This window comes from Gorilla gorilla, chromosome 1 (assembly GCF_029281585.2).
Source record: "Gorilla gorilla gorilla isolate KB3781 chromosome 1, NHGRI_mGorGor1-v2.1_pri, whole genome shotgun sequence".
NCBI classification, from domain to species: Eukaryota; Metazoa; Chordata; class Mammalia; order Primates; family Hominidae; genus Gorilla; species Gorilla gorilla.
This window is the reverse complement of record NC_073224.2, coordinates 199,380,350-199,406,203: the sequence shown is the minus strand read 5'-3', so window position 1 is coordinate 199,406,203 and position 25,854 is coordinate 199,380,350. Positions and strand designations below refer to the sequence as shown.

The 25,854-nt window shown below is 41.8% G+C and overlaps 1 protein-coding gene across 1 annotated transcript; it reads left to right on the top strand.

The window, feature by feature from the left end:
• Positions 1 to 8,827: 8,827 nt before the first annotated feature.
• Positions 8,828 to 19,658, top strand: LOC134759092 (zinc finger protein 766-like). Its single transcript, XM_063709285.1, has 3 exons — positions 8,828 to 8,971; positions 14,451 to 14,577; positions 18,903 to 19,658. The coding sequence occupies exons 1-3, from the start codon at positions 8,828 to 8,830 to the stop codon at positions 19,013 to 19,015; spliced, it is 384 nt and encodes a 127-aa protein (XP_063565355.1). The 3' UTR covers positions 19,016 to 19,658.
• Positions 19,659 to 25,854: the final 6,196 nt, after the last annotated feature.

The window sequence follows — 25,854 nt, the reverse complement described above, 5'->3', positions numbered from 1 at the left end:
GTCTCACTCTGTCGCCCAGGCTGGAGTGCAGTGGCGCGATCTTGGCTTACTGCAAGCTCCGCCTCCCAGGTTCACACCATTCTCCTGCCTCAGCCTCCCGAGTATCTGGAACTACAGGCGCCTGCCACCAGGCCCAGCTAATTTTTTTTTTTTTTTTTTGTATTTTTAGTAGAGACGGGGTTTCACCATGTTAGCCAGGATGGTCTCGATCTCCTGACCTCGTGATCCTCCTGCCTCAGCCTCCCAAAGTGCTGGGATTACAGGCGTGAGCCACCATGCCCGGCCTGTTTTTGTATTTTTAGTAGAGATGGGGTTTCACCATGTTAGCCAGGATGGTCTCAATCTCCTGACCTCGTGATCTGCCCACCTTGGCCTCCCAAAGTGCTGGGATTACAGGCGTGAGCCACCATGCCTGGCCTTTTGTTGTTTTATAGAGACAAGGTCTCACCCTGTTCCTGAGGCTTGAGTGCAATGGCACAATCATAGCTCACCATAACCTTGAACTCCTGGGTTTAAGCATTCCTCCTACCTCAGCCTCTTAAGTAGCAAAGACGACAGGTGCAAGCCACCACACCTGGCTAATTTTTTATTTTTTGTGGAGAAGGCATCTCACTATGTTGCCTAGGCTGGTCTTGAACTCCTGGCCTCTAGTGATCCCCCTGCCTCTCATCCCCCTTCAGCCTCCCAAAGCACTGGGATTACAGGGATATTTTTTTTTTTTTGAGAAGTCAAAACATGTTTAACCCCGAAGATGCCTGGAATTTTCCATATGAACAGCATAGGCATCATTAATGAAGATGAAAACTTGTTAGACAAGAGCAAGCTTTTCTGCTTAGCAACTTTGGAATATGACATTTTGTAAGTTCTACATATTCCCTTCAAGGATTAATTAGCCATTATTTAAAGTTTTCTTGTTGTCCACAGTATTCCTTGGTAATGCCAAAAAACTTTTATGTCTTTTCTTGAGTGGTGACAAAACTTAGACTTGAACCTAAATTCAGAAATCAAGCCTTTTAAGTTTAAGCTCAGTTACAATTATGTTGCATTGTTTTCTTTCATTAGCCATTTTTTGAAAGAGTAGTGTTGGGTAATAACCATAAACGATAGTGCTTTTTTGAATAAGCATACTGGGACTTTAAAGACCTAAATTAAATCTTGTCTTTCTAAGTTATTTTAGGAGGCTATATGCTAATTTCACTTATGAGGTCATTCCAAAATTTCTGGAACCTTCTTTTCAGGAGTTGTCTTCAAAATCAGTATGCCATCCACACAGGAAAATCTGGGTATTTATAGTCGCAGTACTTGCCTTTTTTCAGCTCAGGAGTTTTCTGTCATTTCCTACATGAAGTCCTCACTTCAGCCTATGTAGTGCTTACCATTTCCATTCTCTCTCCCTTCCCCGGCCTGTAACCCTCATCTGAGAAACTCCAAACTACACAGATAAAGGAAGAGAGATAGGGGGCAGGAGGCTCCACTGTTGCTGCATGGTATGAGATGCCCCTGAAAGAGCAGCTATGTAGGTCAAGGTGGCAAGAAGTGTGCAATAGTCTGCTCCAGCTTACCGGAAATAAAATACAGCCAGGACATTTAAATTGTAATATATCAGGATGTATCTGGTTTCATAATTTTGTTTGCTCCCAGACAAATGAATTCTACCTAGAAATCGAGTGGGATAATTTTCTGCAAATATGCCTTAGCTGTAGTTTGGATGGAGTCAGAGGCTGAGGCTATGAGAAGGTGCCTATAATAAGAGGGAGTTAGTGGCTGACAATTTGCTTGGTGGTTGTGTGCGAGATAAGTAAGAGGGGAAAGACCAGTGTATGAAGGAGACTAAGGAAAATCCTAACAGGACAATTTAATATTTGGAAATTGTGAACCTTGATTCTGATCGAACTCCAAACCAGTTCACCTCCTCTCATTTCCCCATCATGCCTTTATCTCCTTGTTCTGATTACCCTCCTCATTCATTCTTCTGAGATGGCTTACCTGATTCTCAGAGTTCACCCCGCATCCTTGTTAAAAATCTTTTAAAAATTCTTTTGTCATCATTATAACTTTGTATCTATTTCACCATCTTTCACAGGTTGGAAAGTATTGTTTCTAACTTTAAAAAATCTATGTGATGGGGCATAATAGTTCATGCCTGTGATAGCAGTACTTAGGGAGGCTGAGGCGGGAGGATCACTTGAGCCCTGGAGTTTGAGACAACCCTGGGCAACATAGTGAGACCCCCATCTCTATAAACGGGAAAAAAATGAGCCAGCTTTGTGCACACCTCTAGTCCCTCCAGGAGGATAGGGGGCGACTGAGGTGAGAGGATTGCTTGAGCCTGGGAGGTCGAGGCTGCAGTGAGCCATATTTGCGCCACTGCACTCCAGCCTGGGTGACAGAGCAAGATTGTCTGAAAAAAAAAAAAGCTACTTGTTTTCAATTATTGTCAGTTTTCCAGACCCCTATTTTAGCGGTATTTTCTTAAAGCTCAGGGGTAAGGCAAATGCAGGATTCTGTTTTGTTTTGTTGTCCAGAATGGGAATGACAATTATCATCTATAGGGTAGGTGGTAATGAGATGGAAGAGAGATTTTGACCTTTTGTTTTGTTGTCCAGACCCGAAACCAGAAACTGTGTGTGTGTGTAAGTGTTAAAAAAAAAGAAGTGTACCCTATCAAAGTGTTAAATGTACAGTACACTATTGTTTACTAGATGCACTTCATTGTAGAGCAGATCTCTAGAACTTTTTCATCTTGTATGACTGAAACTGAGTACCCATTGAACAATTCCCCATTTCTAACCCCTCCAGCCCCTGGCAACCACCATTTTACTTAACTGATTCTGTAAGTTTGACTACTTTAGATAATACATATAAGTGGAATCACGCAGTATTTGTCCTTTCATGACTGGTTTATTTCACTTGGCCTTTTTTTTTTTTTTTTTTTTTGAGACGGGGTCTCACTGTGTCACCCAGGTTGGAGTGCAGTGGTGCGATCATAGCTCACTGCAGCTTGAACTCCTGGGCTCAAGTAATCCTCCCTCCTCAGCTTCTTGAGTAGCTGGAATCATAGCTGCATGTCACTATGCCTGGCTTAAAAAAGTTTTGTTTTGTTTTGTTTTGTTTTTGGTACAGACTGGGTCTTGTTTTGTTGCCCAGGCTGGTCTCAAACTCCTGGCTTCAAGTGATCCTCCTGCCTCGGCCTCCTGAGGTTCTGGGATTATAAGTGTGAGCCACCCCGTCCAGCTGACTTACCCTAATTCTTAAGGATCATTCACATTGTAGCCTATGACAGAATTTCCTCCTTCTTTAAGGCTGAATTATTCCATTGTATTTATATCCCACATTGTCTTTATTCAACCATTGATGGACATTTAGGTTGTTTGCAATTCTTGGCTATTGTGAATAATGCTACTATGAACACGGGACAGCAACTATCCCTTTGGGATCCTGTTTTCAATTCTTTTGGATAAATACCCAGAAGTGGGATTGCTGCATCTTATGGTAGCTCTATTTTTAATTATTTGAGAAGCCTTCATATTGTTTTCCATAGCAGCTTGACCATTTTACATTCCCACCTTAGCGTTCAAAGGTTCCAATTTCTCCACATCCTTGCCAACACTCGTTATTTCTTGTTTTTGTAAGTGATATTACTGATTTTATTGAAAAGATTACAGAAAATTTTGAGTTATAAGTAGACAATTTTAATGTAGAGTATAAAGCTTAGGAAATTGTGAGGAATTGAATATGAGGCTTCAGATGGACTATAATTACATATATGCACTGCCCTGATTTTTTATACAAATTATAGAAATATCTGCATTGCTTCAAAATTTATATAACTATAGGTTTGAAATATGTCATGCACTTTATACAAAATTTTATCTATTATGATAATGGTTGTACAACATCATGACTGTACTTAGTGCCAGTGAATGATACACTTAAAAATGGTTAAAATCTTAAATCTTATTTACATTTTACCACAATTTTTTAAAATGCTCCCAAAATTGTGTCTATTAAAAGTCTCTGGCCAGGCTTGGTGGCTCACCTGAGGTCAAGAGTTTGAGACCAGCCTGGCCAACATGGTGAAACCCCGTCTCTACTAAAAATACAAAAATTAGCCGGGCGTGATGGTGGGTGCCTGTAGTCCCAGCTACTCAGGAGGCTGAGGCAGGGGAATTGCTTGAACCTGGAAGGTGGAGGTTGCAGTGGGCCGATATCATGCCACTGCACTCCAGCCTGGGGGACAGAGTGAGACTCCATCTTAAAAAAAAAAAAAAAAAAAAAAAGAGTCTCTGGTAAACACCTTGTCTCTTCAAATCTTAAAAACCGCCATTTGCATAATTGCTGAGTGTAAGTGAAATAATATGATTTATTATCTAGTATGAAGTTCATTTCTATGAACTTCATTTCTGACCATTTCCTGGTGGCAGTTGTTACTGAGCATTCTCGAACCTCCTTTTAGATAAAAGAAGTCAGGAACAGTCACGTAGTCTTCTACTGCCTCTGCTCAGCTGAGAGCATTGTAATATGTTTTCTTCCCCATGCAAACCACAAATGGGGTGTGTGTGTGTATGTACATGTGCATATAGATATATTTAATCCTGATTAACAAGATAAGAAAGAAAGCAGCTGTGTTCTGTATTACTTTAAGCATTTAGTACAGGAAAAGAGGCATTTCTGCAGGTAAATAGTTTTATAAATATAACTCATCCTGTTTCACTGCCGTAGCTACGTATGTAGGAGTAAACCTACAGGAGGTCAAGCAGCATGTAACTAGGGAACTCCTATATTTAGTTTAGAAAAATTAATCATGATACTTTGCAGAGACTTCTGGAAGAAAATTAATTAGCATTATATTCTAAAGGAATTTAGGATGGGGGAATGAATAGGTCTTTGCATCAACATACGTGCTACGATTGAAAGGCAAATAAAAACTAGTTAGGGCTTGGTGACTCTTCTTCCCTAATAAGGGAAATGTTCATGATATTTTAATTGAAAAATATTTAAAAAGTTACAGAGAATATCCCAATTTAAAAAAGTTTTATATACATATGTGTTCCAAAATGTAAACAGTAGTAACTTTTGAGTGATGTGATTATGTATTTTGTACTTTTTCTACATCTTCTCTAATTACATATAATATTTACCTTTTTTTTTTTTTTTTTTTTTTTTTTGAGACAGGGTCTCACTCTGTTGCCTAGGCTGGAGAGCAGAGGTGCAAATAGGGCTCACTGCAGGCTGGACCTCCCTGGGCTCAGGTGATCCTCCCACTTCAGTCTGCTGAGTAGCTGGGACTACAGGCACACACCACCATGCCCAGTTAATTTTTGTATTTTTTGGTAGAGAGGGGGTTTCACCATGTTGCCCAGGCTGGTCTCGAACTCCTGGGCTCAAGGGATCTGCCCACCTCAGCCTTCCAAAATGCCAGGATTACAAGTGTGAACCACTGTGCCTGGCCTTAGCACTTTTCTTATCAGAAAATAAAAATTATATATATATAGAGAGAGAGAGAGAGAGAGCAAATGAAATGTTATTCCCTTTGCAGTGGTGGGAGGTGTACTTGAAATGTTTGTTGTTTTCTTTTTCCTTTTTTTTTTTTTTTTGAGATAAAGTTTCACTCTTGTCACCCAGGCTGGAGTGCAATGGCGCCATCTCGACTCACTGCAACCTCTGCCTCCCAGGTTCAAGTGATTCTCCTGCCTCAGCCTCCCGAGTAGCTGGGATTACAGGCATGCACTACCATGCCTGGCTAATTTTTGTATTTTTAGTAGAGACGGGGTTTCCCCATGTTGGCCAGGCTGGTCTTGAACTCCTGACCTCAGGTGACCCACCCACCACAGCCTTCCAAAGTGTTGGGATTACAGGTGTGAGCCACTGCACCCGGCCGAAATGTTTGTTGTTTACATCAAATTTTATTTTCTTTTTCTTTCTTTTTTTTGAGATGGAGTTTTACTCTTGTTGCCCAGGCTGGAGTGCAATGCCGTGGTCTTGGCTCACTGCAACCTCCGTCTCCTGGGTTCAAGCGATTCTCCTGCCTCAGTCTCCCGACTAGCTGGGATTACAGGGGCCTGCTACCATGCCCGACTAGTTTTTGTATTTTTAGTAGAGACGAGGTTTCACCATGTTGGCAAGGCTGGTCTTGAACTCCTGACCTCAGGTGATCCACCTGCCTTGGCCTCCCAAAGTGCTGGGATTACAGGCGTGAGCCACCGCGCCCGGCCCAAATTTCCTTTCCATGGATGAATGGTGATGATAACAACCATCCACAGCCTAGGAAAAAAGTCATAATTTAAGTATTCTAGCCTAGAAATACAAGCTGTCAAACTAGTGGGCAAGATAAGAGGTTTACAGTTGCTGATGCAATTATTATATAAAAAGAATATGCAGCAGTCAGAGAAAATCTTTAGCCAAGTGAATAGATAGTACAACTATACTGCACACACATTCTAGAAGAGAAGAATATGGAGAAGAACCAGAGATCATACTTTCTATATGTAAAATCAAGTAGATGGTAGGCTTAGAGGTTTCATTTATATCAGCAACTAATTTACGTGTGTCTGTATTATTCAATGTAGGATCATTATAGATATGAGGTATTTTAACAGTGCAGATGATTTTTCAGTATGGTCTGAGGTGGTATAGTCATACATGCACTTGATCTTGCTTCTTTTCTCATAGCTAAAATAAACTCTAGGGTTGGGCATTAAAAACTATGGTTTTAAGCATTTAAACAGTAAGAAGTTTCTATTCTATTTAGAAATAAATTTTACAAAATAACAATGTAACTGGTATGGTTATTCATTATTAACTAAGAACAAAGCCAATTTTATGTGTGTACCTGAGTAAATTTGTAAAGCAAACTCCTTAGCAAAATATTGTCAAGCTCCCTATATTCAAACTAAGTCAAAATACTAAAAGTCTCTGTATTTTGGAGACCAACTTAAATATGTTCATTTTCACAACCAGTTCCCAAAAACTTGTCATAATTAAGAATTGAAAATGAGTGCTACTATGTGAACATATCTAATTACTGGGAATTTACTCTGATCAGCTTTGGTTCTTAAATTGCTATGTCTCTAGATTTAGTAATTTTGCATTAATTCACTGTACTGCAATGAATGGGTTTGTGATGATTCAGGTACAAGATTGAGACAGTGGATAGGTATTCAGAATTTATGTTTTTTTGTTTGTTTGTTTGTTTGAGACAGTGTCTCGCTCTGTCAGTCAGGTTGGAGCGCAGTAGTGCAATCTTGGCTCACTGCACCTCCGCCTCCCAGATTCCAGAGATTCTCCTGCCTCAGCCTCCTGAGTAGCTGGGATTACAGGTGCGTGCCACCACGCCTCGCTAATTTTCGTATTTTTAGTAGAGACAGGGTTTCACCATGTTGGCCAGGCTAGTCTCAAACTCCTGACCTTGTGATCCGCCCACTTCAGCCTCCCAACATGCTGGGATTACAGGCGTGAGGCACCGTGCCCAGCCTAGAATATATGTTTTAAATGTGCCTTTAAGTAACATAAAATATAGTTTTAAAAAACAAGGGTTACAATTATTATGGACTAAACATTCATTATGCTGATGCGTGAATTTCAAGACTGAAAAACCACTAGTAAATTATTTCAAAGCTTTACAAAAGACAGTGGATTTTATTCTGTGTCATCTCACAATGCAACTTAATTTTTCTTCTTAGAACCATAATAAATACAAATAACCATACTCAAAGATCTAGCACATCCTTATTCATATGTTTTATAGCGCAATAACCGGGAAGGAAAGTACTGGCTTTTAAGTAATCCTATAAAACAATTTCAGTTGATAAAACACCTGCCTACTTACTGGCAAAACTACCAGTTCTTATTAAGGGTATTTTAATGCTCAGCTGCTCTATTGAGGTGTGAATGCAGCTAAGTTTGCACTTCTTAGTCTATAAGATGGTCCAAGCATCTACAAATTGCCTTGAAAATTAGGAATGCTATCTTCTGGATCAAATGAAAACTTTACATTTTGTGAAGATGAGGATCAAAAGACTGTCAGTATAATTTATTAGAAAGGTTTTGGGCCAGGCGCGGTGGTTCATGCCTGTAATCTCAGCATTTTGGGAGGCTGAGGCTGGAGGACCGTCTGAGCCCAGGAGTTCGACACCAGCCTGGGCAACACAGGGAGACCCTGTCTCTACAAAAAACAAAAAAAATTAGCTGGGCATGGTGGTATGCACCTGTGGTCCCAGCTACTCAGGAGGCTGAGGTAGGAGGATTGCTTGAGCCCAGGAGGTTGAGACTACAGTGAGCCATGATCACACCACTGCACTCCAGTCTGGGCCACAAAGTGCGAGACCCCGCCTCCAAAAAAAAAAAAAAAAAAAAAACGAAAACGGATCCCAAACTCTTAAGCAACACATATGGTTATTGTCTTTAAAAATTAATGCATGTGGCCGGGTGTGGTGGCTCATGCCTGTAATCCCAGCACTTTGGGAGATGGAGGCAGATGGATCACCTGAGATCAGAAGGTCAAGACCAGCCTGACCAACATGGAGAAACCCTGTGTCTACTAAAAATACAAACTTAGCAGGCATGGTGGTGCATGCCTATAACCAGCTACTCAGGAGGCTGAGGCAGGAGAATTGCTTGAACCTAGGAGATGGCGATTGCAGTGAGCTGAGACCACGCTATTGCACTCCAGCTGTGTCCAGAATTGGTGGGTTCTTGGTCTCACTGACTTTAAGAATGAAGCTGCAGACCCTCGCGATGAGTGTTACAGTTCTTAAAGATGGTATGTCTGGAGTTTGTTCCTTCTGATGTTCAAACATGTTCGGAGTTTCTTTTTTCTGATGGGTTCATGGTCTCACAGGCTTCAAGAGTGAACCTGCAGACCTTCACAGTGAGTGTGACAGCTCTTAAGGCAGCGCGTCCGGAGATGTTCATTCCTCCTGGTGGAGTCGTGGTCTCGCTAGCCTCAGGAGAGAAGCAGCAGACCTTCGTGGTGAGTGTTACAGCTCATAAAGGCAGTGCGGACCCAAAGAGTGAGCAGCAGCAAGATTTATTGCAAACAGCGAAGGAACAAAACAGCAACAAGGTGGATGGAACGCCAGTAGGCTGCCACTGCTGGCGCTGGCAGCCTGCTTTTATTCCCTTATCTGGCCCCACCCACATCCTGCTGATTGGTCCATTTTATAGAGAGCTGATTGGTCTGTTTTACAGAGAGCGGATTGGTCCATTTTACAGAGAGCTGATTGGTCCATTTTGACAGGGTCTGTTTTGATTGGTCTGTTTTACAGAGAGCTGATTGATGCATTTACAATCCCTGAGCTAGACACAAAAGTTCTCCAAGTTCCCACTAGATTAGCTAGACACAGAGCACTAATTGGTGTGTTTACAAACCTTGAGCTAGACACAGGGTGCTGATTGGTGTGTTTACAAACCTTGAGCTAGACACAGAGTGCTGATTGGTGTATTTACAATCCCTTAGCTAGACATAAAGGTTCTCCAAGTCCCCACCAGATTAGCTAGACACAGAGCACTGATTGGTGTGTTTACAAACCTTGAGCTAGATACAGGGTGCTGATTGGTGTGTTTACAAACCTTGAGCTAGACTCAGAGTGCTGATTGGTGTATTTACAATCCCTTAGCTGGACATAAAGGTTCTCCAAGTCCCCACCAGATTAGCTAGATACAGAGTGCTAATTGGTGCATTTACAAACCTTAAGCTAGACACAGGGTGCTGATTGGTGTCTATACAGTCCTCCAGCTAGACATAAATGTTCTCCAAGTCCCCACTAGACTCAGGAGCCCAACTGGCTTCACCTAGTGGATCCGCCGGCCAGTCCCGCGCCCTGTGCCCGCACTCCTCAGCCCCTGGGTGGTGGATGGGACCAGGCGCAGCAGAGCAGGGGGCGGCGCTCGTCGGGGATGCTCCGGCAGTGCAAGAGCCCACTGCGTGGGGGGAGGCTCGGGCATGGTGGGCTGCAGGTCCCCAGCCCTGTCCCGCAGGGAGGCAGCTGAGGCCCAGCGAGAATTCGAGCTCAGGGCTGGCAGGTCAGCACTGCTGGGGGACCTCCGCAGCTGCTGGCCTGGGTGCTAAGCCCCGCACTGCCTGGGGCCAGCGGCGCCCAGCCGGCCGCTTGGAGTGTGGGGCCCGCAGAGCCCACGCCCACCTGGAACTCGCGCTGGCCCGCCAGCGCCGCACGCAGCCCCGGTTCCCGCCTGCGCCTCTCGGTCCACACCTCCCCGCAAGCCGAGGAAGCCGGCTCCAGCCTCGGCCAGCCCAGAGAGGGGTTCCCACAGTGCAGCGGTGGGCTCACTCTGTCACCCAGGCTGGAGTGCAGTGGTACGATCTCGGCTCACTGCAACCTCTGCCTCCTGGGTTCAAGCGATTCTCCTGCCTCAGCCTCCTGAGTAGCTGAGATTACAGGCCCGTGCCACCACACCTGGCTAATTTTTGTATTTTTAGTAGAGATGGGGTTTCAACATGTTGGCCAGGCTGGTCTCTCCTGACCTCAGGGTGATCAGCCCACCTTGGCCTCCCAAAGTGCTGGGATTACAGGCATGAGCCACCTTGCGCAGCCCAAATCATACAGTTTGAAATGAAACTTTGCTACAACCAGCTTTTGGTGTAGCACACACATACACCACTGAACCTGTTTGAAATACAGTTTTTTTCTTTTTCATGATGCATCTTTGAGTAGCTCCAGGCTGAAGGACTGAGGTACCAGTAAAAACTTAAAGGCACAAATTCTCCTTGAAGACCGTCTCCCTTTTCTTTGTCCCCATATTTTATGTTGCTTTATCTTTGAAATTTTTCATGAAAAGGAAATTAGTGGGTTCAAATGAAATTGTCCTTTAGAGCATGAGTACTTGTTCCCATGGACAAATCTTTTTCTCCCCTTGCTCTTCCTGGCCTGAAACACAGGAAACCAGAGTCAGAAGTTATCTCCCTCTCCCTGTGATGCCTTGAGGTTTTTTCTGCATTGTTTTATGCCTGAAATCCAATAGTCTTCCTCCATTAGAAAATACTGTTATTTTACCAAATAACCAAATAATTCTACATGAGTAACAAAGATCTTTGTAGGCCTTCATTTTATGTTTTTTTCTTAACTGTTTTATTATCATGACACAGATTGTAATATTACTAATTTTTGGACGTTTCAAAAGGTCAAGCAGTAGATGTTGGAAAGCAATGAGTGAGTCCTTTTGATTTTTAGCTTATTCCCCATGTCCCTATACTTACTCCCTGTGCTTTATCTTTTTTTTTTTTTTTTGAGATGGAGGCTCACTCTGTCACCTAGGCTAGAGTAAAGTGGCACAATCTGGGCTCACTGCAACCTCTGCCTCCTTGGTTCAAGCGATTCTCCTGCCTCAGCCTCCCGAGTAGCTGAGATTACAGGCACGTGCCACCACACCCAGCTAATACTTATATTTTTAATAGAGACGGGGTTTCACCATGTTGGCCAGGGTGGTCTCAAACTCCTGACCTCAGGTGATCTGCCCGCCTTGGCCTCCCAAAGTGCTGGGATTACAGGCGTGCTCCACTGTGCCCGGCTTATTTTTCTTTATGTTTTTGCTTCATAAGAGGTTCTGTTAAGCAGTGATTTCCAACTCTCGCTGACATTAGAGTTGCTGGGGAAGCTTTAACAAAAAAATGCCCCACAGAGATTCTGATTTAATTGGCTTGGAGTAGAATTCAGGCACTGATAGCTTTAAAAACTCTCCCCAGTGTTAAGAAACAAATTTAGAGAGTTGAGAAGTAGTATGTTAAATTACAGAATCGTACTGAGTTTTCGTAGTCTGATAATACAATTTGCTTTGCTTTTCTTAAATTTGCATCGAGATGGGATTTGAAGCATATTGTGCTCTTTTGAATGTTGAAGTTGCATTGTAGAAGTTTAGAAGCTCTGGCTATGGGTTATCTAAGTTGATGTTCTGAGGAGGCATATGAATGTCATATACTTGGCTGACTTTTAAGGTTGTGTTGTAGCATGAGGAACACAAATAAAACAATTCTAAATAAAAAAAAAATTGAAGTGCCTGTGGGACATCCAATTAAAGAAGTCTAGATGGTAGGTAGTAGATATCAAGGTCTGAGAGAGATCCAGGGTAAAGGTACAAATTTATGAGTTGTCACCATAGATTGGTCATTAAAGCCATAGGCTTGGTTGATACGTAAGAAGAGAAGAAAAAGAAACAGAGAAGAACCTTGAGGAACACAAATATTTAAGAAATGGGCATAAAAAGAGATTATATAGCAGAAAGGCAACATGGTATATAGACCAACTAGGAGGAGAGGTGAGAGATCACAGTGGCTCAGAAAAAAGTGGCGGCAGCAGAGATACTTATTTATTTATTTATTTAGAGACAAGGTCTCTCTCTGTCACCCAGGCTGGAACACAGTGGTGCAATCATGGCTCACTGCAGCCTCGTCCTCCTGGGCTCAAGTGATCTTCCTATCTCAGCCTCTTGAGTAGTTGGGACTACAGGTGCATGCCACCACACTCAGCTATTTTTTTTTCTGTCTTTTTCTTTTGAGATGGATTTTTCACTCTTGTTGCCCAGGCTGGAGTGCAATGGCGCAATCTCAGCTCACTGCAACCTCCGCCTCCCGGGTTCAAGTGATTATCCTGCCTCAGCCTCCCAAGTAGCTGGCGTGCACCACCACACCCAGATAATTTTGTATTTCTAGTAGAGACGGGGTTTCTCCATGTTGGTCAGGCTGGTCTCGAACTCCCGTCCTCAGGTGATCCGCTTGCCTCGGCCTCCCAAAGTGCTGGGATTATAGGCATGAGCCACCACGCCTGGCCTTATTTTTTTTCTTTTTGGTAGAGATGGAGTCTTCCTATATTGGCCAGGCTGGTCTTGAACTCCTGGGCTCAAATGATCTTCCCACTTGGGCCTCTCATGGTGTTGGGATTACAGGCGTGAGCCACCACACCCAGCAAAGAGATATTTAGATTTACTGATGGAGCAGATGTGAGGGAGGAGGAAGAAAAAGAAATCAAGGATGACTCATATTTTTCTGACTTAAACATTTTGGTGGTTGGAGGTATGATTTCCTGAACTCAATTTCCTGATCATTTCCTAAACATGAAAGAAAAGCAGGAGATAAAGTTGGAATTTAGCATGTTAATTTAGATGCCTTTGAGACATCCAAGTAGGTATTTGTTTCATTGGGTAGATACTTGTTGATTACCTATTCTAAGTCAGGCACTGTGTTTCAAACTGGTATTCATCTGGCACGTACTTGGGTCTGTAACTGTCTGGCTTGAGGTCTCAGCTGCAAGTGTACATTTGAGTTGTCAGCATTCAAATGGCATTTGAAGCTATACGAATAGATGACATCGCATAGGAGGAGTAAGTAGAGTAAGAAGAGGGCTTAGGATCCAACCTGGGGAACCCCAGCATTGATGAGTAAAGGAGATTGAGAGTGATCAGAGAGGTAAGAGAAAAACCAGGTTACTATGAGAGGAAAGAGTTTTGAGGAAGACTGTGTAGTCAACAGGGCCAAATAATGTCAAGAAATCAAGTATAAAAAGGATTGAAAACTTTCCATTGGATTTAGTGGCAAGGAAGTCATTAGTTATCTTAATGAAGACGAATTTCTGAAATTGGAATTGCTGGGTCAAAAGATGTTTAATAAATATTGCCAAATTGTTCCCCAAAAAAAGTTTATAACAATTTATACTCCTTCCAACGGCATATGAGGGTATCTGTTTCCTCATACCCTCACTAATGAATATTATAAGTCTTAATCTTTGCCCAATGGGTTGAGAGAAATAATGTCTCATTGTTATCTGAATGTACATTTCTTTTTCTTTTTTTTTTTTGAGACGGAGTATTGCTCTTGTCGCCCAGGCTGGAGTGCAATGGCGTGATCTTGGCTCACTGCAACCTCTGCCTCCCGCCTTCAAGCAATTCTCCTGCCTCAGCCTCCCGAGTAGCTGGGATTACAAGCATGTGCCACCGTGCCCGGCTAATTTTGTATTTTTAGTAGAGGCGGGGTTTCTCCATGTTGATCAGGCTGGTCTCGAACTCCTGACCTCAGGTGATCCACCCGCCTCGACCTCCCAAACTGCTGGGATTACAGGCATGAGCCACGGTGCCCAGCCTGAATGTCCATTTCCTTGATGATTTGTGAGGCAGCATATGTTTTTGTCTGTTTATTGGCCATTTGTTTTTCTTCTAGGAATTATCAGGTCATTTTCCACTTGTCCATTTTTTAACCAGAGCATTTTATCTTTTTCTGACTGATGTTTAAGAGCTCTTCAGATTATTAAGGTTAGTGAGCCTCTGCATATGACACATGTATCTTTCTACATTTTTTAAATTGTTCTTTTAATTATTCTTATGGCTTGAGGTGAACTCTGAGGTTATCTACCTCCCCCAGTGTTGCCAGGTGGACCCTGTGTACTGCATGCATTGCTGTAGATACTTGCTCACTGAAGAGGAATTCCTGTTCATTGGTGTTTTAGGAACCTGTTACATTCAAGGATGTGGCCATGGACTTCACCAAGGAGGAATGGGGGCAACTAGACTATGCACAAAGGGCCTTGTACAGAGAAGTGATGCTGGAGATCTATGGCAACCTGGTCATAGTGGGTGAGGACAACTACTCTTTGGAGAATTCTGTTTTCCTTGGTTGTAAAAAGCTGTGGACTCTTAAAGTGTTTAACAAAGCTAGGGCTTGAGATTCAAATATCAGAATTTCCAAATCGTGACTGAAGAAATAAAATGCTTCTATCTAAGTAAAAACTCAAGTTTCAGGGCCAGATGTGGTGGCTTACTCCTGTAATCCCAGCACTTTAGGAGGCCAGGGCAGGAGGATTTCTTGAGCCTAGGAGCCTAGACCCTGTCTCTACAAAAAAATTAAAAATTAGCTGGGCGTGTTGGCACATACCTGTAGTCTCAGCTGCTTGGGAGGCTGTGGTGGGAGGATTGCTTGAGCCCAGGAGTTTGAGGTTTCAGTAAGCTATGATTATGCCACTGCACTGGACCTGGGTGACAGAGCAAGACCGCCACCACCCCCTGAAAAAAAACCCTCCAAGTTTCTACATCCCTATTTGTTTTCTTTTCTTCTTTTTCTTTCCTTCCTTCTTTTCTTTCTCTCTTTCTTCTTTCTGTTCTTTCTTCCTTCTTTCCTGAAATAAATATCCTTGTACTTATATTTTTGAGTATTTGTTCCAGTATTTCTATAGGATAAATCTCTAGAAGACGAATTGATGGATCAGAGATTTATATATTTACTCTACTATAAATTTGCCCCCTGAGAAGTTTGAATTAATTTCTCTTCTTGTCATGGGAATTCCCGTTCTCCACACTCTCACAACTCCTAATCTTTGTATTCTTCACCTACCTGAAGAGTGGGGAAAATACTATCTTACTGTCTTTTGATTTGCCCCCTTTCTCTCCCAACTTGTTCTCCCTCTATCTTCTCTTTCTCACAATAAAGTGGAAACTGCATCCTTCAAGTTGCCTAGGCCAAAAACCTTGGAGCCACCCCATTTTTCTTTCTCTCTCACCGCCAGATCAATCCATCAGCAAATCTGTCAGCTCTACTATCAAAGTATATTCAGAATCCAACCACTCCTCACCACTTACACTGTTGTTACCCTAATTAACCCACTGTGCCTCTCTGTCTCCCCCTCCCTTTCTCTCATTTTGAAGAGCCTCCTACTCTCCACATCCCAGCCTGTTTTACATGTGGCAGTCACTGCGATTGTGTAAAACACTCAGTCAAATCAAAACCTTCTCAAATCAATGTTCTTCAGTTAGCGAATACACAAACTGGAGTATATCCATGCTTTGGAATTCTACACAGCATAAAAAGAACGAACTATTGATTCACACAACAATTTGGATCGATTTGAAGGGAATTATGCTAAGTAAAGAAAGGTAATCTCAAAAAGTTACATACTGTGTGATTTCATTTCTATAACATTCCTGAAATGACAAAATTATCAAGATGCAGAACAGATTATTGGTTGCCAGGGACTGGAGAGAGGAAGTGGGAAGTGAGATGGGTCTGGCTGTAAAAAGGGTAGCACAAAGAATCCTTACGATAGAATAGTTCCTTATTTTGTTACACAATTCTACACAGGTAATAAAATTGCACAGAACTAAATACACACACAAATTAGTGCATATAAAACTGGCGACATTTATAAAGACACATGCACACATATGTTTATTGCGGCACTATTCACAATAGCAAAGACTTGGAACCAACCCAAATGTCCAACAATGATAGACTGGATTAAGAAAATGTGGCACATATACACCATGGAATATTATGCAGCCATAAAAAATGATGAGTTCATGTCCTTTGTAGGGACATGGATGAAGCTGGAAACCATCATTCTCAGCAGACTATTGCAAGGACAAAAAACCAAACACCGCATGTTCTCACTCATAGGTGGGAATTGAACAATGAGAACACATGGACACAGGAAGGGGAATATCACACACTGGGGCCTATTGTGGGGTGGGGAGAGGGGGGAGAGATAGCATTAGGAGATATACCTAATGTTAAATGACGAGTTAATGGGTGCAGCACACCAACATGGCACATGTATACGTATGTAACTAACCTGCACGTTGTGCACATGTACCCTAAAACTTAAAGTATAAAAAAAAAAAACTGTCAACATTTGAATGAGGTCTGAATTGGTAACATCATCTTACATGTAAACCAAATTATAAAAATTAGATTTGAAAATATATTTATTCTACAGAAATTTTAGAAAATACAGATGCTTAAAAATAAAATGTAGGATGGAATTTCACTAAATGTATTCTCTTAAAAAATGAAATATTACCTGGGCGTGGTGGTTTATGCTGGTAATCCCAGCACTTTGGGAGGCCAAGGCGGGCGGATCACCTGAGGTCAGAAGTTTGAGGCCAGCCTGGCCAACATGGTGAAACCCTGTCTCTGCTACAAATACAAAAATTATCCAGGCATGGTGGTGCATGCCTGTAGTCCCAGCTACTCGGGAGGCTGAGGCAGGAGAATTGCTTGAACCCAGGAGACAGAGGTTGCAGTGAGTGGAGATCATGCCAATGCACTCCAGGCTGGGCAACAAGAGTGAGACTCCATCTCAAAAAAAAAAAAAAAAAGGAATATTATTCAGCGCTAAAAAGAAATGAGCTATCAAGCCATGAAAAGACATGGAGGAACTTTAAATGCATATTACTAAGTGAAAGAAGCCAAACTAAAAGGCTACATGTACTGTATGATTTCAGGTATATGACAGTCTGGAAAAGGCAAAACTATGGAGAAAGTAAAAATATCAGTGGTTTCCAGTGTTTAGCGGGGAGGGAGGATGAGTAGGCAAAGCACAGAAGATTGTTAGGGCAGGGAAATATTCTTTATGATACTAAGATGGTGGAGACATGTCATTATACATTTGTCAAAGCAGAATGTGCAACACCAAGAATGAAGCCTAGTGTTAACTATGGATGTTGAGTGATGTGTGGGTGTAGGTTCAGCAGTTGTAACAAACGTACCATTCTGGTACAGGAAGTTGACAGTGAGGGAGGTATGCATGTATGGGGGCAGGGTATATGGGAACTCTACTTTCTTTTTTGAGATGCAGTTTCGCTCTTGTCACCCAGACTGGAGTGCAATGGCGTGATCTCGGCTCACTACAACCACCACCTCCCGGGTTCAAGCGATTCTCCTGCCTCAGCCTCCCAAGTAGCTGGGATTACAGGCGCACGCCACCACGCCCGGCTAACTGTTTTGTATTTTTAGTAGAGACGGGGTTTCACCATGTTGGCCAGGCTGGTTTCGAACTCCTGACCTCAAGTGATCTGCCTGCCTCAGTCTCCCAAAGTGCTGGGATTATAGGCATGAGCCACTGTGCCCAGCCAAGATTCTCTCTTTATCTTTAAAGAGGTTTAGCAAAATCCTCAGAGGCAGAAAAATGTCTTGCCAGTTCACTAAACGTATCTAAGCATGAGTTTTTTATGTTTTTCCTAATCAGGACACATTATGCTTCTTTTGTGGTGCTATTTTCTATTTTATTAACTTTTAAAATCTTTACTAAATCCTTCTACTTATTTCAGGGTGTTTTTGTTTGTTTTGGGGTGTTTTTGTTTGTTTAGTTTTTAGAGAGACAGGCTGTTTCCCTGTCACCCAGGAAGGAGTGCAGTGGCATGATCATAGCTCACTGTAACCTTGAACTACTGAGCTCAAGGGATCCTCCCATCTCAGCCTACAAAGTAGCTAGGACTACAGGCGCACACCACCACTCCTGGCTAATTTTTAAATTTTTTTGTTGGGGATAGGGTCTTGCTATGTTGCCTAGGCTGGTCTTGATCTCCTGGCCTCAAGTGATCCTCACATCTTGGCCTCCTGGACCTCTGGGATTACAGATGTGAGTCACTGCACCTGGCCTTCTTCTATAAACTTCTTTTAAGTTTATAATTATTTTTCTAGTTTCTTGAGTTAGAGCTTATTTATTCTTATTTTCTAATAAATGCATTTCACTGAATTAAATTTTCCCTGAATACTTTGGCAGCATCCTGTCCAGAACACAGTTTGGCAACATATATCAAAAGCCTTTAAAATGTTTCTGCCATTTGACTTAGAAATTTTACTTCTAAGAACTACATTAAGGAAATAATCAGATGAATGATGTATAAAAGGTATATATTACCATGTTATTTTTAGTATTTTTTAAAAAAGGAAAAATTTTACATTACAATAACAGAAATGTTTTTCTGTAAATTATAATATTTATGTATGATTCATTATTCTCTAGCAAGAAAAATTATATTTTTGGATTATTTTTAATGACTTAGGTAAATGTACATAAGTTATAGCAGGATGTTAAAGATACATACATATAAGAAAAACCTGGAAAGACACTAATATATTAATAGTATCAGTGAGTGGTTTTTATTTTCTATTTTATGCTTTTCAGGATTTTGCAAGCCATCTCGAATGTTTCCCAATACTATTGCTTGGCAAATAGCAAAAGTAAGCAAAAGTAAGTGTAACTGGTTTATTGTAGAGTGTCACCTCAATGGGGCATAGAAGGTTATGAAATGGTTTTTTTTTTCCAATCACTGCTTTCAACCATATTCTATTGAATTCCTCAAATAAATTAATGTATGAATAAATATTGAATGGGAAAGAAAAACCTAGAGGGAGGGCTTTAAAGAAGAGAGGTTTTCCCCTTTGCCAGCTCCCAGAGGAAGAATACAAATGGAATAAAAGATTACAAACTGTTGAAAATATTTGCAATTCATATTACAGACAAAGGGATCCATTGCCTTATTTATCAAGAGCTCTTAGAAATCAAGAAGAAAAAACATGGAAAATATGAAGAGACTTGTCAGAGAGAAATACAAATGATCCTTAAATTTTTGGAAAGGTGTTCTACCTTTCTCATTATATGAGAAATGAAAATCAAAACCATACTGAGACACCATTTCCTACCTATCAGGTTAGCAAAAAATTGAAAAGGTTTTTTTTTTGGTCTGTTTGTTTTATTTGTTTGTTTGTTTTTTGAGATGGAGTCTCGCTGTTACCCAGGCTTGAGTGCAGTGGCACAATTTCGGCTCATTGCAACCTCGGCCTCCTGGGTTCAAGCGATTCTCCTGCCTCAGCCTCCTGAGTAGCTGGGACTACAGGTGCATGCCACCATACCTGGCAAATTTTTTGTATTTTTAATAAAGACAGGGTTTCACCATGTTAGTCAGGATACTCTTGAACTCCTGATCATGATCTGCCTGCCTCGGCCTCCCAAAGTGCTGGGATTACAGAAAGTGAAAAGTTTTAAAACCCATTGTTAGTGAGGCTGTGGAAAAACAGGCATTCTCAGACTGCTGTGGGCAGGCACAAAATAGAATAATTCCTTTGGAGAGCAATTTGACAGCATCTACCAAAACTGTAGATACACTTGCCTTCCAAGCCAAACACCCCATTTCTGAGAGTTTATCCCACAGATACACTTGCACATGCGCTTTGAAAACATTCGGCATTGTCTCCATTAGTAAAAAATGGAAAACAACACAAATGTATGTCAATAGAGGACTGGCTTAGTAAACTAGATATCCACATAGTGGAATAGTATGCAGCTCCAATGAAGAGTAAGCAAAATTTCCTCATTGAAATGGAAATATCTCCAAGATATGTTATTAAATGAAAAATGCAAGATAAAGAACAATGTATGTATGTATGTATATATAAATATATTAAATATGTACACAGAGTATTTTGTGTAAGGAAGAATGAGAATTGTATCCATATTTGCTTATATTTGCATAGTGTCACACTGGAAGCCTAAATAGGAACTAATAAAGTCATTTAATAATCAAAACTATATTTAAAAGTTGTCTGGGGAAGCAAGGGTAAGAGTGAGGCTTTCCTGTACTTTTTTCTTTTTCACTTTTAAATATAGTTTTGATTGTTGAATAACTGGAACACATTACCCATTTTTTAAATATAAACAACAGAAATGTATTTCTCACAGTTCCAGAGGCTAGAAGGTAGGGATCAGAACCTCGCCAGAGTCAGGTTCTGCTGAGGGCCCTCTTCTGGTTACAGATTGTAGCCTCCCATAGCAGAGAAGGCTACAAGGACCCTGGTTTGTTTTGTTTGTTTATTTGTTTTTTGAGACGGAATCTTACTCTGTCGCCCAGGCTGAAGTGCAGTGGCGTAATCTTGGCTCACTGCAACCTCCACCTCCCGGGCTCAAGCAACTGTCCGGCCTCAGCCTCCCGGGTAGGTGGGATTACAGGCGTGCGCCACCATGCCCAGCTAATTTTTGTATTCTTAGTAGAGACAAGTTTTCACCATGTTGGCCAGGCTGGTCTTGAACTCCTGACCTCAGGTGGTCTGCCCACCTTGGCCTCCCAAAGTGCTGGGATTACAGATATGAGCCACCATGGCTGGACCCTGTTTTTTAAATTGTGCTAAATGAGAGCCAGTGGGTTTTCAGTATTTATTGATATTAAAATATTGTTTTTCCATATTAACTTTTTTTTTTTGAGACAGAGTCTTGCTCTGTCACCCAGGCTGGAGTGCAGTGGCACTGATCTTGGCTCACTGCAACCTCTGCCTCCCAGGTTCAAGAGATTCTCCTGCCTCAGCCTCCCGTGTAGCTGGGACTACAGGCACCTGCTACCATGCCCGGCTAATTTTTTGTATTTTTAGTAGATATGGGGTTTCACTGTGTTAGCTAGGATGGTCTCGATCTTCTGACCTCATGATCCGCCTGCCTTGGCCTCCCAAAATGCCTTATTAACTATTTATGTGATTTTTTAAATAAAATACTTTATTTGTAAGTTTTACACCTATAGATTTGTCTGTTTTTGTTTTATTTTTTCTTTTTTAAATTTGTGTGTGCTATTTTAGTCAGGATTTGGTATTATGGTTATTTGGTCTCCAAAATGGAGTATAATTCACCTAAATAAACTAGAAAAAAGAAAAGCAAAAATAAAGCAAGCAGAATGAAAGAATAAAGTTTAGCCGGGTACAGTGGCTCACACCTGTAATCCCAGCACTTTGGGAGGCCGAGGTGGGCGGATCACCTGAGCTCAGGAGTTCAAGACCACCCTGGGCAACATGGTGAAACCCTGTCCAAAAAATTGGCCGGGCATGGTGGTGCGCGCCTGTAGTCCCAGCTACTCAGGAGGCTGAGGCACAAGAATCGCTTGAGTCCTGGGAGCAGAGGTTGCAGTGAGCCAAGATCACGGCACTACATTCCAACTTGGGCTAAAGAGTGAGACTCCGTCTCAAAAAATAAATAAATAAAATTTTTTTTAAAAGTTTAGAGCAGAAATCAATGAAATTGAAATCAGAAAAATAGAGAAAATAAATTAAATCAAACACTGATTCTTTAACAAGACAGACAGAGAAGACACAAATTGCTGACATAAACAATGAAAGAGGGGACATCACTACTTTCCCTTTTTACAGACAGTAAAAGGATAATAGAGAATCCTAGGGACAACTCTGTGCACACATATACAACAACTTAGATAAAATGGACCAATTCCTTGAAAGACACAAATTATCAAAACTCATTCAAGGAGAAATAAAGTGAATAGTCCTGAATCTATTAAAAGATCTAATTCATAGCTTCCAAAAAGGAAAACTTGAGGTCAAATGATTTCACTGGTGAATTCTTCCAAACATTTGAAGAAGAAATAGCAGCAATTCTTCACAATCTCTTCCAGAAGATAAAGAGGCAACACTTTGTAGCTCATTTTATGAAACCAGCATTACCCTTGTATCAAAACTAGACAAAGACGCCAGGCATGGTGGCTTACACCTGTAATCCCAGCACTTTGGGAGGCTGAGGTGGGGGGGATCACATGAGGTCAGGAGTTCGAGGCCAGCCTGTCTAACATGGTGAAACCCCGTCTCTACTGAAAATACAAAAAATTAGCCAGGTGCGGTGGCGGGTGCCTGTAATCCTAGCTACTCAAGAGGCTGAGGCAGGAGAATTGCTTGAACACAGGAGGCAGAAGTTGCGGTGAGCTGAGATCTTGCCACTGCACTCCAGCCTGGGCAACAAGAGCAAAACTCCATCTCAAAAAAAAAAAAAAAAAAAAAGAAAGAAAAGAAAAAGAACAAAACTAGATAAAGACATCATGAGAAAAGAAAGCTACAGATCAATAACCTTCATGAACATAAGTGCAAAAATTCTTCAGCAAAATCTTAGCAAATCGAATTTAGCAATATATAAGATGACACGTCACAACCAAATGAATTTTATCCCAGTAATACAAGGCTGGGTCAATACTTGAAAATCACTGGGTGTGATTGCAGCACTTTGGGAGGCCAAGGCGGGTGGATTAATTGACATGAGGAGTTCAAGACCAGCCTGGCCAACGTGGTGAAACCCTGTCTCTACTAAAAATACAGAAAATTAGCCAGGCGTGGTGGTACGCACCTGTAGTCCCAGCTACTTGGGAGGCTGAAGCAGGAGAATCGCTGGTGTGGGGAAAAGAAAGAGAGATCAGATTGTTACTGTGTCTGTGTAGAAAGAAGTAGACATAGGAGACTCCATTTTGTTCTGTACTAAGAAAAATTCTTCTGCCTTGAGATGCTGTTAATCTGTAACCTTGCCCCCAACCCCGTGCTCTCTGAAACATGTGCTGTGTCAACTCAGGGTTAAATGGATTAAGGGCTGTGCAAGATGTGCTTTGTTAAACAGAAGCTTGAAGGCAACATGCTCGTTAAGTGTCATCACCACTCCCTAATCTCAAGTACCCAGGGACACAAACACTGCGGAAGGCCGCAGGGTCCTCTGCCTAGGAAAGCCAGGTATTGTCCAAGGTTTCTCCCCATGTGATAGTCTGAAATATGGCCTTGTGGGAAGGGAAAGACCTGACCGTCCCCTAGCCCGCACCCCCGTAAAGGGTCTGTGCTGAGGAGGATTAGTATAAGAGGAAGGAACGCCTCTTTGCAGTTGAGACAAGAGGAAGGCATCTGTCTCCTGCCCGTCCCTGGGCAATGGAATGTCACGGTATAAAACCCGATTGTATGTTTCATCTACTGAGATAGGGGAAAACCGCCTTAGGCCTGGAGGTGGGACATGCGGGCAGCAATACTGCTCTTTAAGGCATTGAGATGTTTATGTGTATGCCACAGCACTTAATTCTTTACCTTGTCTATGACGCAGAGACCTTTGTTCGCGTGTTTATCTGCTGACCTTCTCTCCACTATTATCCTATGACCCTGCCACATCCCCCTCTCCGAGAAACACCCAAGAATGATCAATAAATACTAAGGGAACTCAGAGGCCGGCAGGATCCTCCATATGCTGAACGCTGGTCCCCTGGGCCCCTTTATTTCTTTCTCTATACTTTGTCTCTGTGTCTTTTTCTTTTCCAAGTCTCTCGTTCCACCTAACGAGAAACACCCACCCCTTCAGCTGGAACCTGGGAGATGGAAGTTGCAGTGAGTTGAGATCAAGCCACTGGATACCAGCCTGGGCGACAGAGCAAGACTTTGTCTCAAAAAAAAAAAAAAAGAAAAAGAAAAAGAATAAAAGAAAGAAAATAAATGTAATGTACACTTATATAAACATTAACTCAAAATGGATCATAACAAAACTATGCAATTTAACACATCCTCAAAAAGTTACACGGAAAGTTTCCAAATGGCCCAGCAACTCCACTCCTAAGCATACTCAAGAGAAATGCAAATGTACACCCACACAAAAACCTGTACACAAATGTTCATAGCAGCAGTGTTCATATCAGCTAAAAAGCTGAAACAACCGAAATGTTCGTCAACTGATGAGTGGATCAATAAAACATGGTATATACACACAATGGAATATTATGAAGCTATAAAAAGAAATTAAGTGCTGATATCTGCTACAACATGGATGAACCTTGAAAACATGCAAAGAGAAAGAAGTCACAGAAGAACACATATTGTATACTTCCATTTACATAAAATGCCCAGAATAGGCAAATTTATGGAGACAGGGTAGGATAGTGGTTAGTGGTTTAGGACTAAGGGTGGGAAGTAGGGAAGAGGATTGATTGGTAATGGGTATGGGTTTCTTTTGGGGTGAATGATAATGTTCTAAAATTAGTTTGTAGTGATGGTTATACGATCCTGTGAATATACTAAAAAACATTGAGGCTGGGTGTGGTGGCTCACGCCTGTAATCCCAGCACTTTGGGAGGTCAAGGTGGGTGGATCACCTGAGGTCAGGAATTCAAGACTACCCTGACCAACATGGTGAAACCCCGTCTCTACTAAAAATATAAAAATTAGCCTGGCGTGGTGGTGGGCGCCTATAATCCCAGTTACTTGGGAGGCTGAGACAGGAGAATTGCTTGAACCCGAGAGGCGGGGGTTGCAGTGAGCCAAGATCTCACCACTGCACTCCAGCCTGGGCAACAGAGCGAGACTCCATCTCAAAAAAAAAACCAAAAAACAAAAAAATTTACTTTACATTTTAAATGAGTGACTTGCATGGCATGTGAATTACATTCTAATACAGCAATTAAAAAAAAAAAAAAGACCAGAGGCCCAGTGTGGGGGCTCATGCCTGTAATCCCAGCACTTTGGGAGGCGGAGGTGGGCAGATCACCTGAGGTCAGGAGTTCCAGACCAGCCTGGCCAACATGGTGAAACCCCGTCTCTACTAAAAATACAACAATTAGCCGGGTGTGGTGACACATGCCTGTAATCCCAGCTACTAGGGAGGCTGAGGCAAGAGAATCACTTGAACCCCAGAGGCGGAGGTTGCAGTGAGCCGAGATCGTGCCACTGCACTCCAGGCTGGGTGACAGAACGAGACTCCAGCTCAAAAAAAAAAAAAAAAAAATCAGAGACCTGAATGTAAAACATAAAATTATTATAAAACTCTTAGAAAAAAAAGGAGAAAATCTTTATAAGCTTTAATTAAGCAAATAATTTTTTTTTTTTGAGAGCATCTCACTATGTTGCCCAAGCTCCCTTCAAACTCCTGGGTTCAAGCAATCCTCCCATCTCAGCCTCCTGAGAAGCTGGGACTACAAGTGTGTGCCAAAGAGCTGTAACATATAATATCAAAAGCACAATCCATGAAACAAAAAATTGATAAATTGGATTTCATCAAAATTTAAAGCATTTTATCAATGAAGGACATTGTTAAGAGAAAAAAAAAGACAATTGAGAGGAAAACAGTTGTATGACACATCATACAAAGCCATATGATATGGTTTGGATTTCTGTCTCCGCCCAAATCTCATGTCAAATTGTAATCCCCAGTGTTGGAGGAGGGGCCTGGTGGGAGGTGATTGGATCATAGGGGCAGATTTCCCTGTGCTGTTCTCATGATAGTGAGTGAATTATCACAAGATCTGGTTGTTGAAAAGTGTATAGTACCTCCCCTTTCACTCTCTTCCTCCTGCTCATAA

Coding starts and splice junctions, on each gene's coding strand:
- LOC134759092 (XM_063709285.1), top strand. CDS start 8,828: ATGGTCTCACAGGCTTCAAGAGTGAACCTGCAGACCTTCACAGTGAGT. Junction 8,972..14,450: donor AGAAGCAGCAGACCTTCGTG/GTGAGTGTTACA, acceptor TTGGTGTTTTAG/GAACCTGTTACATTCAAGGA. Junction 14,578..18,902: donor TGGCAACCTGGTCATAGTGG/GTGAGGACAACT, acceptor TATGCTTTTCAG/GATTTTGCAAGCCATCTCGA.